Source organism: Poecilia formosa, unplaced genomic scaffold (genome assembly GCF_000485575.1).
Source record: "Poecilia formosa unplaced genomic scaffold, Poecilia_formosa-5.1.2 Scaffold11, whole genome shotgun sequence".
Taxonomy (NCBI): domain Eukaryota; kingdom Metazoa; phylum Chordata; class Actinopteri; order Cyprinodontiformes; family Poeciliidae; genus Poecilia; species Poecilia formosa.
Window position 1 is genome coordinate 1,724,987 of NW_006799950.1, and position 14,093 is coordinate 1,739,079.

The 14,093-nt window shown below is 41.7% G+C and overlaps 2 protein-coding genes across 3 annotated transcripts; one reads left to right on the top strand and one right to left on the bottom strand.

Moving 5' to 3' along the window:
• Window positions 1-2,855: 2,855 nt before the first annotated feature.
• Window positions 2,856-4,479, top strand: LOC103132074 (hook microtubule tethering protein 2). Its single transcript, XM_007543827.2, has 3 exons — window positions 2,856-3,403; window positions 3,479-3,559; window positions 4,162-4,479. Exons 1-3 carry the CDS (start codon window positions 3,347-3,349, stop codon window positions 4,279-4,281), a joined length of 258 nt encoding a protein of 85 aa, XP_007543889.1. The 5' UTR covers window positions 2,856-3,346; the 3' UTR covers window positions 4,282-4,479.
• Window positions 4,480-5,219: 740 nt separating this feature from the next.
• best2 (bestrophin 2) lies at window positions 5,220-14,087 on the bottom strand. Of its 2 annotated transcripts, XM_007543819.2 has the most exons (10): window positions 12,688-14,087; window positions 11,580-11,769; window positions 10,320-10,414; window positions 9,549-9,782; window positions 8,442-8,596; window positions 8,180-8,257; window positions 7,063-7,215; window positions 6,895-6,975; window positions 6,627-6,781; window positions 5,220-6,415 (listed from the first exon to the last, which is right to left on the bottom strand). In XM_007543819.2, exons 2-10 carry the CDS (start codon window positions 11,729-11,731, stop codon window positions 5,632-5,634), a joined length of 1,887 nt encoding a protein of 628 aa, XP_007543881.1. In that variant the 5' UTR covers window positions 11,732-11,769; window positions 12,688-14,087; the 3' UTR covers window positions 5,220-5,631. The 2 variants fall into 2 exon arrangements, with proteins under 2 accessions (XP_007543881.1, XP_016522139.1); XM_016666653.1 differs by lacking the exons at window positions 6,895-6,975; window positions 7,063-7,215.
• Window positions 14,088-14,093: the final 6 nt, after the last annotated feature.

The window sequence follows — 14,093 nt, forward strand, 5'->3', positions numbered from 1 at the left end:
TCGCACCAGAAGGTCCACTTCTGAAAAGCTCAAGACGTAAGTTTTGCAGTGGTCTAGTCAAAGTCAAGACTCAAACCCAATTGAGATGCCGTGGCATGAATCAGACCCTTCAACATGATTCAGTTTAAAACGACTGCAAGAAGAGTGGGTCGAGATTCTTCCTCAGCGATGAAAAAGGCTAATTACAGACGAATGTTATTTATTTTTCCTATTTATTTAGTTTATGTTGCAAGATAACAAAACTGGTCTGATGATCTAAACACCTTTAGGAGTGACGAAGCAGGAATCTTCAAAGGTGTTCTAAGTGGACAGATCGGTAGCTGCTGAGGGTTCAGATGACGTTTCTTCTTCTACAAAATCAGGCGACAGCAGAGGCTGAGTGTATTTGCATAACAGAGACAGAAGCTGTGTTGACCTGTTTGTTGGAATGCGCTAAACTCCAGTTATGACACAAACGCAAGATTATTACTGACATTTTGGGTGTGTTCATTTCCAGTTTTGCTTCATATCAAAGTGAATCAGATCCCACTCCCACTCATGCTTCTCGCTGGACTCGACACCCAGCAAGAAAGACGACAACTTCACCACGCCACGCTCCTTGAGTGGTGAAGCTTTCAGAAAGGCGACCAAAATAAGTGGAAGAAAAATCATTTCTGCCAACTTTCTGCAGGTTTGTGGGATATTCGGCGGGCTGTCCTGCCCAGAGTCACAGTCATCTGTTTTGATCTGTGGGATGAGCTGCTGCGAGGAAGCTGACGGCGATGAGACAGAAATGTTCAGAAATTACAGCCTGTGAGACGGCACCTCAGAAACTGCGGCAGTAGGAGGGAAGCTTTCACACCAGATGTTCAAGCTGCTAACAGGAATCTGCCTCGCTATGTGTGTTTTTGTAGCATCGGCGAGGCGCATCTCTCATCACTAAGTAAACAATCGCAGGTTTCAGATTCCAAGAAACTTATCTGACACGCTTTCCTCTCTTTCCTCGTTTCTGTTTTTGCTTTATTCACATTTTCTTTTTTCCATTTCAGGAGCGACATGTTTTTTTTTCCACATGTACTTCACTAACTGTCACCAGACAGTGGCAAACGTACACAGGCAGCCTGGCTGGATGAAATGTGCAAACATGCGAGCGCACATAATGCTTGTGGTTGAAAATGGTCTGATGGTTTATGAGGAGCAGCAGGGTAGAGCTGAGTTTCAGTAAGCCTTCCTGCTGACCTCACTACTCCTGGTTCCACAGAAAGACGCAGTTCTGTGAAATCCTCCCCCACACTTGTGTTTTCACACTTAATAACAAAAGCGCAAACCTCATTTCCCCTGAAGCCGGCACTAAAACTGGAATAGATTGACCTTTGTTGAAAAATTGACACTGAAAGAGGAAACAATATAATGTTCTGATAGAAAAATAAAAAACAAACAAACAAAAACAACAACAACAACACAACATAGCTGGACAGTCTGGCTGATGCTTAATCTTTCCTGGTATGCAGAGGCTGCAGGTCTTTTGAAGGCGGTCAAACGAGAACCGGGGGGGAACCACAGAGGTTCTGGGTCACTGAAACTGCTAATGACTAAAACATGCAGATTAACTCATGGATTATTGTGGAAACAATCCAACACCATAGCGAGACACATCTGATGTCAAATAAGCTAAATTTCATGCAACTTAAAATTTTTTGGTGCCATTATTTCGGTGCTAGAGAGATTTCAAATGTAACTGATATATTGTTCTGTACTATTTACAGTGTTTCTCTTCTAATTAAACAAATTAAACAACAACCATGAGTTTAAACTTGTACAGCAAAGAAAACAAAACATGGTGGATCCCACAGCACTCTGTTAACATTGGCGTTTATAATGTCTGTAAAATGTGTCTCTTGTTTGTCATTGAGATTATTCAATTATCGATTTCATTAAGCTGTTTCTGTTTGCTTTAAATGCTGTGTTTAAAAGCAGCACAGCATACGATTAAAATTTACTTCAACTAAGGGTCATTAAGGTCAAGAGTTGCTTGGGAATTTGATTTAACCGAGGTTCTGTGGTGTAGTCATGAGCAGTCAGTATCTTATCTATACCAAACAGAAGCTAGGAGGATTCCTACTGATTAAGGCTAACAGCTACCGGCCCTTGAGAACAGGCTTACAGTCAAACTGAGATTCTGGATTGAGTTCAGCCTTCTAGATAAACTCAAATCTCAAAAACGTCCAAGCAGTTTTAATGAATGTTGCATGCACTGTAGAGGTCTCAGACTTATCCAAAAGAAGTGTGTATAAGAATCCACAGAATACTGTTGTCTTGAACTGGTGTGACATTTTGGAGCTTTACACAAAAAAGGGGGAAATTGTTGACTCCTCAAAGGCAGTTTTCTTTTAAATTAGTCTGAAAACTGAAGGAATCTACACACTTCGGTACAACTCTTCCAATGTGTGTGAATGTAGTGAACTGACAAACAACAAACATTAGCTGTATATGTCATTGGAGAAAAGCCCGGCTCTCCTCTCAGCCTTCAAACTCTGATGTTTTCTGTTTAAATCAGATAGATAGATACTGATCACTACTAAATACTCTCCAAAACCTCCCTCCACCATGTGGATCAGCCTAACTAAAAAAAAATCCCTTCAAACAGAATCAGAAATAAAGAGAAGAGTAAGAACACCTTTAAATTTATGGGGTTTTATATAGATGCATGTTTATATGCAAGCTACACATTTTAGATATTTTTTAAGCGAATATTAAAATAAATGTGTTGTTTGTATACTTGGAGTAGACAAGGTAGATCATGTATATGTCAAAACTCTTTAATTGTTTCTTAATAAATGACTTGTCTAAAAAACAAATCCCACATTTATTAAAAAAGCAAAAACTCCACTGCTCAAAAAGAAAACTTTTGAGAGATTTAATGTATTGTTTTATACAACACAGCTCATTTATTTGTTAGAAAATCCCAGAATTTGCTGCACGCACGCTGCCCTGCCCTGCATTTAAACAGGAATATAATTAGCAGTATCTGCTGTCAAGATAATTGCATTGTATCGTGGAACTTAACCACTAATCTCCTGCCTGGTGACTGGCTGCCCAGCAGTGAATGTGCCAGAGTCAGCAGGATGGTGTGTTTGACTGCGGCGAGGAGGTGTTCGGGCCTGCAGCACCTCTCCATATTGTTCTCTATCAGCGGCACAACAAAAAGGGGGCTTCTGCTGCAAAACGCAGCCGGGAGCTGCACCAATCGGCAGACAGTCGGGGCAGGTCAGAGGGGTGCTGCTGTTGCACGCTGGTCAGTCACGCAAATGTTTTGCTGTTTTTATTTTGTTGGCCCCGTTCTGCTCATATTTGAGTTTTAAAAAAAATGAGCAGCGACAGTGAAGCCTGTCGGTCCGATACCCTACAGGCCGCAGCCTCACAGGTGAGTTGGTGCAACATGACTTACAATGGGAGCTTGTGTTAGGTTTAGATGATTTTTTTCCCCAAACTGTTGCAGCCACCTGACTCTCAGAGTGAGACGCCCAGATCCAGACAGGAGCAAGAGGAAAAACTGATCCTGGCTGCGTGGCGAACCATGGTGAGAGAAGAATTAAGTAACGACAAACACGCAAAGCTTTCAAGCAGTGTTGTTTGACAATGTTTCTAGAGAGACTGTAAAAGTTGAAAAGGTCTGTGGGAGTGTGACACCATGCTCTGCTTTGTCTCTGTGAATCAAACATGTGGGTGTGTGAATTTAATATGTTTTAGTCATATTAATCCCTCTCTTTGTGATTGTTTTACAGCTCTGTTGTGACCGAGTCAAGCAAAGTTTCTCATTTTGCTGTTCGTAATCGAACAATCCCACTTCTCCCTTTATGGCCTCTAAATGTTCTGCTAACTTTTCCTACATCCTGTTTTTTTTTTTTTTTTCTTCTTGTCTTGGTTTGGTCTTGTCGTACATTTTTTGCTACACGTGCACCACTTTTTTGTGCTCCTTCTTGTGTTTTCTTAAGTTTATTATACAACCGGTTTAGTCATAGGGCTGGCATGGCTCTAAGCCAGGGATTAGATATGGGCAAAAAGATGACGTATGATGTAATAAATTAGCAGCAAGACTCTTGACATTTGTGTTTGCTCTACTGGTTTAAAAAAAAAACTGGACCAGACAAGTTTTAGTATTTGTATTTTGCATATGTGCAGCAGCAGAGCCTGTCTGAGAAGGAGCCTGCAGCTCCAGGTCTTCCTCAGTCTTTCCTGGCCAAGCAGAGGCGCTCCACCCAGACTAGGAGGGCCCGCTCCGCCCGCCCGGAGCCCCCGTAAGAGCCTCTTGGACACAGTGCGTCTCTGTGCTACAGAAGAAGGAGGGCATGCGAGTTTTTGGTGGGCTGTTATCCCCCCCTGCTGGTGATATCAATCAGAAACAAACTGTCTGCAGCTACAGGTGGCTGGGTCTTTAAAAATATACAGAATAGCATCACATGTAAAAATCTTTTTTTTTTTCTTTTTTTTTCAGATTGATGCTTGAAGCGCTGAAAAATATGAAAAAAAGAGAATAAAATCAAGCGGAGCATCGTTTGTCGTTGCTAAAAAAAAAAATTGTATAATTTTTTATTCTGTAATTGCTTGAATCACATCAGTGAAGCATATGGGACAGTAAAACCGAAAATTTTCTATGAAGCGTAAGCAGTAAAATAAAATAAAATATTTTCAGTCAAAACTCGTGACATTTTGGACCAAATGAAACACAAAGTGACTTGCAAAAACATTCATATTTCATTATTGGGATTTTATGTGACCAATCAACACGCCGCTTTGCGTTGGTCGTTTTCCAAAGGGTTTCTTGCTCCTCGCCTCCGTTCCACTGAGGAAATAGCTCACCTGTTGACATTAACTCCCACCTGAGCCATGGTTCTCTGCAGCTCCTGCAAAGTTGCCATAAAAGCACGCTGGCTGCTTGGTGCAGCTACGTGGTCGGCCATGTTTGGGGAGGTTTGCAGTTGGGTGATATTATGCTAGCGTGTGCGTGAAACGTTCAAATCCCGGGATGTAGTTTTATAAACTAACTCTGCTTTAAGCTTTCTTTACATCTTCATCTCTGACATGTCTGGTTTGTTCACAATGTTATCTGAGAAAACTATCTGGATTTATATACACTAAATTAAATACATATGGCCTCTAGATGACTTATGAGGACAGTTCCCAATCTGACGGTTTTAGATAACGCTGAATACAAATGCCCGTTTTTATTTGCCAAAATTACAAATCCACGTGTTTTTATTTTTGTTTCCTTTTGCAGTAAGCATGCACAGATTAAAATTGTATTTATCCGTCGCATGCAAACAACAATCGAGCGGACTTTACAAAAGTTACTGGTTAATGAATCTCCACTGGTCGACGTGCAAAAATCCAACATGAACTCCTCTCTTCTCTTTGTTTTTAAAGTTTGCAGGAGATTAATAAGTGTTTATTGTATAAATAAGAGATAATACACGGGGGGAATCATGGATTCTGTTATGTGGTGCATTTAATTTATTTAAACTACAATGTGATCCTAACGGAGCAATCAGGAATCAGGAAGAACTCTAAGCGCCACTTCAGTGTTTTGCTTTACTTACAGAACTAAACCTCTTGGCGTTCACAAAACCAGACGTTTGCAGCTTGCTGCTGACTTCAGGACCCTGTGAACTCTGACCCCATGCTCACGCTGCGAAAACGCTGAGGCTCGATGTAAGACGGCACGGTGAGGAGGGACATTTTGTTCCCAGCGGACGGTGGTTTGGGAATGGGAGGCATTGCCCTGGGATGGCTGATCACTGGCTGGGAGCTGCAGTGCTCCAGACTGGACTGGGCGGCCGGAGGAAACAGGAAGGCAGAGCGGTGGCGGGACGTGATAGGAGTGGCAGAGGCAGGACGAGTAGATGTCTCTCTGGAGGCCGGAGGAGGAGGAGGAGGAGGAAGCAATGACACAGGAGCTATGGAAGTCTCCTCTGACTCTGCTTCAGATCCATCTTCATCCCTCTGAACTCCTTCAACTCTTTTTACATCCCTGCTCTCGCCAGCTGAGACGTTTCCTCCTCGTCTTTCCTGCTCCTCCACAAACTGAACATCCACCAGCGGCGTCCTGGGACTCTTGTCCTCCCTGAAGCTGCACACGGTGCTATGGGTGTCCTGGCCCAGCCCTGATGGCAGCGACCCACCTTTACCAATCTTGCAACTTGTCTCCTCCTCGTCCTCCTCGTCGTCGCTGGTGCATCTGTCGTCACTGGGCAAGTGGTACAGCCTCTGGAGCTGAGCCGAGGTGCGGCGTAGAGCTCCTCCCATGAAGCCAGTCGGGGACGGAGCCGCGTGGAGGAGGCGGTTAAACAGAGCCATGTTGGGGTGGCGAGTGCCGGATTCCTCCAGATTCTCAGCAATGTCCTCCAGAGGTTGGAAGTGCATCTCCTCCTTCGGGATCCTGAAAAATGAAAGTCAAGATTATTTATATTTTCTAGGCTACTGAAAAAAAGAAACATTTGTTACATTTGTTGAGAGTGGTGTTTCTTGGGGAAAGATGTGAACTCTTTCTCGAGCCTAAAAGGAGAAAACTTTCTCTGTTTCAAACACCAGGTAAGGGGGATTCTCACTCGGGCCCTCAATGTCCCAAGAGGACACACAGAGAAACTCACGCCATGTCGAAGGTGGACCCCTGAAAGGACGGTTTACGGAGGACGAAGAGTGTCGCTGCCGTGTAGGGCGGTCGGGGATTGGAGTCGTTCCAGTAACGGTCTCGCTCCATCATTGGGAGATCGCCGTACATCTCATCCACGGCCATCATGGACACCTGCACACAAAATGTAAACAGAGAAGCCAGACCCACAAGAAAAAAAGAGAAAAAAAACAGAACAGAACTCAACATCTAAAAAGTTTTAAATCAAGCTTTAAAAAACTAAAAACCTGAAAGTTTCTGTCAATTAGCCAGTTGGTCTCAAAATCATCATCATCTTCTCCAAAGGGGTTAATCAGCTGCTCTGCAACCTTCAAGAGGAACAACAAAAGATTGAATGTCTCCACTTTCTCCTGACATCAAGCCGGAGCAAAACGTCAAGGGAGCCTCGGTCTGACCTTGAGCCACCCTGCGTAAAAGAAGAACTGCAGTAGCGTGAAGATGGGCACGTAGAGGTCCAGGTCATGACCCGGGTAACCCTGACCGGGGTCCAGAAACTGACGGCCAATCAGACACACGAGGAAAAAACTGTACACTGCCAGAGTCACCACCTGAGAGACAAGCAGATGCATCCGATCTGTGCTAATGCAAAAGTTTTGTTTATGATTACTGACTTTTTCGCTCCGTTTCTTTATTTGGATCATTTTAAAGTAATTTTGTAAAATTGTATTGTGGTCAAATTTAATTACTTTCACTTATTATTCCACCTCTTTGTAAAAGGAAATTGTGCAGCATTAAGATAAATGCATTTAATGCCTTGGTTTTGTTCCCATTGTTTTTTTTGTTTTTTTTTCTGGAAGGCTCCTTCCGGTTTATTGTCTTGTGGCGCCCTCTCATGGCCAATGGTGGTAACTATAGTGAACCGACAATCTCCGCTCAAATGAAGAAGTTACACATTTATCCAAAGTAAAAATATCTTGTGTTTGTATTAACTTACTAACGTACAAATGTTTTTGTTGTTCTGAAATATTAAAATATTTTATAGACTTTTTTTTTTTTCCAGAAATTGGGTATTTTGTAAAAAGTCTCAAAAATAAAGAAAGTTTTTATGTAACATCATTAGCGTTTCATTGCTTACTCTTCCCAGGCATCATGTGCACACCCTGGCGAGCTAACTGATTAAAACTTGAAGAGAAACATAGAAAACAGCTCCTTCTTTGTCAGACACAGCAACCTCTCCATAAGTGAGTATTTTGATTGACCGTCTCCAAAAAATAAACACAGCGAGAGCTGCCAGTGTTCATGAGGGCTTTGGCAGGCTGTTCTAATATAAAACTGGCTTCACCACTAACATTCCAGATATCTCAAATTGGTTTATGACTAAACATATTAGTTAATTAATATATCTCTAATTACCTTAGATTTCCACTCAGGACACCACAGATGTAGTTGTGTCTAGTCAAAGTTCATTTTTAGATATCTGAAATATAATATAATAACATATAGTCCTGATTAAAATACCCAAGGCATCCTAAATAAAAGCCCAAGATTTACCAAGTCTGTGAATGATCTTACCTGAGTGTACACTAGTGGCACGCTGATCATGTCATAATGAAACAGCATGCTGCACTTCCCTCTGAAAGCGTTCAGTTCCTGTCCACACACACACACACGCACGCACGCACGCACGCACACACGCACGCACGCACGCACACACACAGACAGCAGCCGTCAATCCACAATATAAATCTCCATTCAAAAGAATAAAGAAACTCGGCAGCTCAACCCTACTAGCCAGCGTGTCTGAAGGTTTCTGCCTGTTCTGGCTGTGCTGCACCTGCAAGAGAAGCTTGAGTGTGTGATCGTCTTTGATTCTGCCCTCACAGCGAGCCACAGCTGCCAGGTTGGTGAACCAAACGCACGGGATCCAGTATTTGTTGTAAGGAGAGTGGAGACCCTCAAACTTCTTTCTCTCCTCTCTTGTCATAAATCCTGCACAGAAAACAACAGGGGAGTCATTGGTTCGTATCCCTTCTGTAAAGATCAATAAAAACATGCAAGGATCTGAAAATGTTTTAAACCGATCGTGATTCCTTTGTGCTGTACTCTCAAATAACTTGAATTTGCTATAAGTTTGCGATTGAAACCTAAAGTGGTTTTCATAAATGTTTCTCCAGGATTTTTTCTTTGGACTTTGCATTTTTACTCAACTTTCTTGCAGCTCTTCTATCTCCACATAATGTGTAGTGATAAAAAAACAAAAACAAAAAGAGGCTACAAGATGAAACATATCTGACTGTCATGTCTTAACATACTTGATCGTTTGTTGATTATCCACCGGGGTTTAGCTGACGGCTTTTTATGAATTGCCATGTTGGTGGTAAAATATTACTTTAATATATTCTTAGTCTCTCAAACTATGTAAGCTTTTTTTTTATTTTGCAAATGAAAAAGAAACAAAATTTACATACAAATGCTGTGGAGAATATCTGTGTTAAAACCCAAAGCATTTGGAAGAAGAGCAGATTATAAACATCTATGGGCCAGTACAGTTTGGTTACTATGGAGACTGAACACAGGTTGGTGGACCAGGAAGAAGCTGGTTTCCTAGGCAACTCCCTCTGCTGCTTGTGTGTCAAAAGACGCGATAAGGGATAGTTAAAGTGAGTGTTTCTGAATATATAAAATGACCCAAAAAGAATAATTTATTGCTTGTTTTTTTTAAATCAGTGAATCTCCTCGTGCGTCCTCTCGTGGGTTTAGTGGATGCAGAAGCAAACGGTTCACCAATCATTGTGTGTATTTCCATCTGAAACACCTCTGACCACTTTCTGGTAGTCTGATAAAAATGTTGCATCTATGCCACGTGGTGTTTATCACAAACCATGAGAGAAATTAGTCAAATTTCGTAAATATGTGTTGACCAGCGAACCCCTGCTCTCACCAGCCTCCACCACGTGGTCCATGGTGGGGAACCGTTTGAAGACGGCCGTGCTGACAGAGCGGAGGATGAGGAGGGCCGAGAGGCTGGCGTAGCGCATCATGGTGCGCCTCAGCAAGCGGCCTCGCTCGTCGTTCCCCTGGAGGCCCCCGGACAGGACGCACATGAGCCTGTCGGGCAGCGGGATGCTGGTGTACTGATTCCACCAGCGGTTCACCACCAGGGTCACGTAGAAACCTGAAAACAGCAGCACAGACGTTTAAAACTGTGATTTTTTTTTAATATATATATTATTATTATTAACAGGTCACTTTGTTGCATACACTGTAGAGTTTCAAAAAAATGTAATTCTTAATTTAGAGTTAGATTTTTGGCCCCGGAAAAACATTCGACAGAATGAAGCAGAACAGACTGGTGAATTATTTATGTATTCAGTTTGTGCTGAATGAATTATCAAATAAGGATTATTCATGGGTGCTTCATATACTTTAACACTGGTTAAATAAGAAAATGAGTCCATCAGATTCATTTTTTGCACCTTTTTCACGTGTATTTATTAGGAAAATGTTAGCTGGCTTTAAATTACTGGTTAATAAAGTCAGCACACATTGATCACTGAAAACCTCACACCATTGAGCATCCTGAATAACTCATAAGTCGCATATTTAATATGTTTTACTTAATCATAAAAAAGGTCTCGTGTCATGTTGCTAAAGCCACACTAATCATAACTAACCCCAACTCTGGAAATGCCAAAAGACTCTAAAAGCTCACCCAGTACAAAGGACATGGGGATGAGACTGGCGTAGTGGTTGCAGTAAATTGCCAGCTTTTCAAAATACCTCTTCTGATCATCATCCAGGAAAAATCTGAAACGGTACAATAATCCAGAATGTGTTATAGAAGGCATCATGGAAATGATGATTATCTACAGTTGCAATCAGATTCATTCATCGTGAACAAGAACATTTGGGGCAATGTCAGACTTTTACGGATTCCTTTGACTCTTCTGTCTCCATTTAAGGAACATTTCTCAGTCCTTTGAAAAAAAATGTACAGGTTAAAAACGTTGCTACATTCCAACCCACAATGATATTCGATATAAATGCCCCTTCAAAAGAACAAAACTAAATCACACACTTTCTGCTGCTGGACTAATTTGACCTCTCATTTTGACCAAATAGTTTGTTTTTCTCTGCAGAGACTTAAAGCATGTTAGCCTGTTTTATCCAGGCTAACATGCCGGATAAAAGCATGTTAGCCTTTATCCAGCATGTTAGCATTTGAACACGCTATGATGTGGTAAAATTTCAATTATCTAGTTGTTGATTGGTGGTGAAGTTGAAGACCTCTGGAGTGGTTATCCAGCTTCATAATTAAACCAACACCATTATCAGAAAAACAGACCAATAGCACGATGCTACCTCCACTGTCCTGAATAACTGCTGCAGTGTTTGCTGGTTTGAACTGCTTGGACTTTGTCTCATGAACATAAAACTTTTCTCAAAAGTTATTAAGCTTCTTCATGTGGACAACTGAATGTTTCAGTCAAGATTAAAGGTATCAGTTTTGGAGAAAATTCTTCTTTCTCACTTGGTAACCTCCATGGTGAAGTAAAACTTGTCTGACTGGACCGTGACACTGGTGTTCCAGCACATGATAGGAGTGGGTCACGATGGTTCCTCTTTTGTTTCTAAAAACCCAAAGCAATTTCTTTTAATCTCATCGTCACATCTGAAAAAAATTGCACTGACACATAGTGGTTTGAACTGATAATTTTGGCATCTGCCAACTGCAGTCAGTCTTGGCAACCATGATGAAATTAGTCAGACTTGTCCATTTAAAAGATCTTTGGAAGGCCTCAGGAATACTTTCTAACTTTTATCCAGCATCTAATTAGAAAAAAATCTAATAAATGTAAATTTGGACACTTTTTTTGGCTCAAATATGTCACTAGAAGCCTCAAATTCAGCATGACATCCACACTCTTGATGAGTGTGTGTAAACTTGTCATCATAGCAGTTCCTCCCTCACCTGTAAGTGACACTGGTGGCCGTGTACATGGCGAAGAAAGCCAGAAACTCTTTGTAAAGAACCTTGTAGATGCTGCCTTTCCAGGCCAAGAGCAGCTTGGAAAAGCCGCAGAATTTGGCATTTGCAACTCTGGCGGTGTAGGTGACCGTCATCAGGAGCCGAGGGTTTCCAGGTTTCCAGAATGAAAGCGCTGTTTGGGAAAATATAATTTCATATACATATGAAATTTGAATCAGTTTCATATGTTCTTGTCGGAGTTCCTGTACCTTCAGGAAAGTTTGAAATTTGATTTCAGTAACGTTTGCGTCCCATTACTCCCATATTCCATTGTCGAAATGTAGAATACCTTGTTCCTCCTTTGTATGCTTTCTGCCCTTCTTTATTTATTATGTACTCTTTTTCTTGCCCTGCCTCCCTTCCTGACATACTGTTTAGTGCCTCCTCTCCTTCCTTTTAACTTTTAGCATCTTCGTTCCTGCGTCCTAGTTGCCTCCCTGCTGTTCCTCATTCCTTCAGTGTCCATTTCTCCTCTGTTACCTCCCTTTCTTCCACTACTGGATCAGTTCCCTCGTGGTAACCTCAAGTCTTCCTTCCGTGTCTCCTACCTTCCCTACAAACAAACTTTTCCGTACCTCGTCTCCTTTGCTTCCCCTTTGGTAATTCTTGGTTTCCTGCGAGTTAGTTCCCTTTCTGTCCTTCCATCCTTCTTTGTCTCCTCTACCTCCTTACTTCACCTTTGACCTCCTTCCTCCCCTCTTTCCTTGTGTTTTTCATTTCTTTCCATCATTCTTTCAAGCCAACAGAAATTTCTGTGATATATTTATGAACGTCGGGACTTAGCATTTTAATGAAAATGTATAAAAGGTCTTACATTTTTACGTACACGTGTGGGAATCCCTCTCATATAATTGTGACAGTTTAATCTTGACAAGCAGCGTTCATGACTTTTAATATAATTCGTGATGAAAACAAATTAAATCTTAAAGGAGGAATGTACCAAAAAGCGAAGTTACCGTTTAGAAACAAGAAGACCAAGACGGAGATCGCTTCAAATTTCTTCACAAACAACGAATTTTAATTCATTATTTAACCAAATGCATCATCCTACCTTTCAGAGGTGCGTCGTTCTGCTGCTCTCCTCAGCGCGTCTCCATGCGTAATTGGCACGCGTCCCGCTCTGCGTTCAGCAGCGTCGCTCTCTCCAAAGGAGCTCGCCGCCCTGATATCCTCTGGCGTCAGCTCCGCTAAACCCTCGTCGGCTGCGTGGTTATAATCCTCGGCGGTGTCCAGTGGTCAACGCGCCCCGGGGTAAATCCCCTCCAAGAAAACAAAGAGGGGGAGGCTCGTTAGCACGGCCCCCAACCGGGCGAGCGATGCTCGGTGATGAACCACAAGCGACAGGCCGCAGCGCCGCGGCCGGAGGAGCGCGCAGAGCAGGGCCGAGCAGCACAAGCAGGGAATTATTAAACAGCAGCAACCGGACCGTGCAAAACTTTCCTGCTTAGTAAAATAACAAACAAGAACCTTGCTGTTTGGTTCTGAAGCTGCAGACTGTTGTACATTTAAACAATTGGCTAAAATGATGTTTAAACAAATCCACATATCCTCTTGAGGCGTTTTTATTTAAAGGTCATCTGAGGCCTCATGTCTCCTTCAATCTCTTCTTACTTGGAACTTTTATTTGATAGATTAACGCTGGATAGAACTGAAAGGTGTTGCAAGCATGTATGTCCACCCTCTTTAACTCTGATGCCCTAAATATGGGATCGCTCTAAAAAGATAATTAACCTTATGGAAGCAAAGGACAAAAAAAATAAATAAATAAAAAACAAGACCAGGGACAATTTTTAGCTGAGGAAAGTTTGTTTTAATTCACAATTGAAATATAATTTAAATAAAAATCTATAGAAAACAGATTCTTGAAGCAATCAGTGACAGAAAACAAGAGAGATGTTGACAGGTGGAAGTATTGACCTTGTACTTATTTTCCAGTTGGGAAAGCTTCAACTGAACCAGAACCTTTGCTTCATTCACAGCAGTAAGAATGCAGACAACCATTAGCTCAAAACTTCAGTGATAGGTTATATTCTAAATAACTACAACCAGAATAGTTATCCTGATTCTTCCCGTTATGGTAATCGATGTTAGAGAGAAGTGGGTTGATGCGTTTCAGGGAGTTCTGAGGGGAAGATGCAGTGACCTTTCAGCTTCAACTTACTGAAATGTCACACTTTGGTCTGATGAAACGTGGATTCATATCTTAAAACAAACCAATGATGCCAAACTGTAAACAAACCATTCTTGTACTTTTATTGGAATAAAAATGACCCTCAAGAACTGAACCCCCACTCCCCCCCAAAAAAGATAACATTTCTCTTTTTATTCCATTTTGCCAACAACCTGTCATTTAACTCTGAAGTTGTAGGAACTTCAATAAAACTGGAAAAATATACAAGACGTGAATTTGGTTGCAAGTTCAGTCAAAACCTCGACTGAGGGAAAAAAAAAAAAAAA

What these genes read in the sequence shown, in the direction of transcription:
- LOC103132074 (XM_007543827.2), top strand. Translation starts at nt 3,347, where the DNA reads ATGAGCAGCGACAGTGAAGCCTGTCGGTCCGATACCCTACAGGCCGCA. An exon ending in TACAGGCCGCAGCCTCACAG is followed by an intron (nt 3,404 to 3,478) that starts GTGAGTTGGTGC and finishes AAACTGTTGCAG; the next exon opens with CCACCTGACTCTCAGAGTGA. An exon ending in TGGCTGCGTGGCGAACCATG is followed by an intron (nt 3,560 to 4,161) that starts GTGAGAGAAGAA and finishes GCATATGTGCAG; the next exon opens with CAGCAGAGCCTGTCTGAGAA.
- best2 (XM_007543819.2), bottom strand. Translation starts at nt 11,731, where the DNA reads ATGACGGTCACCTACACCGCCAGAGTTGCAAATGCCAAATTCTGCGGC. An exon ending in CCCCATGTCCTTTGTACTGG is followed by an intron (nt 9,783 to 10,319) that starts GTGAGCTTTTAG and finishes TGCTGTTTTCAG; the next exon opens with GTTTCTACGTGACCCTGGTG. An exon ending in GGGTCCACCTTCGACATGGC is followed by an intron (nt 6,416 to 6,626) that starts GTGAGTTTCTCT and finishes TTCATTTTTCAG; the next exon opens with GATCCCGAAGGAGGAGATGC.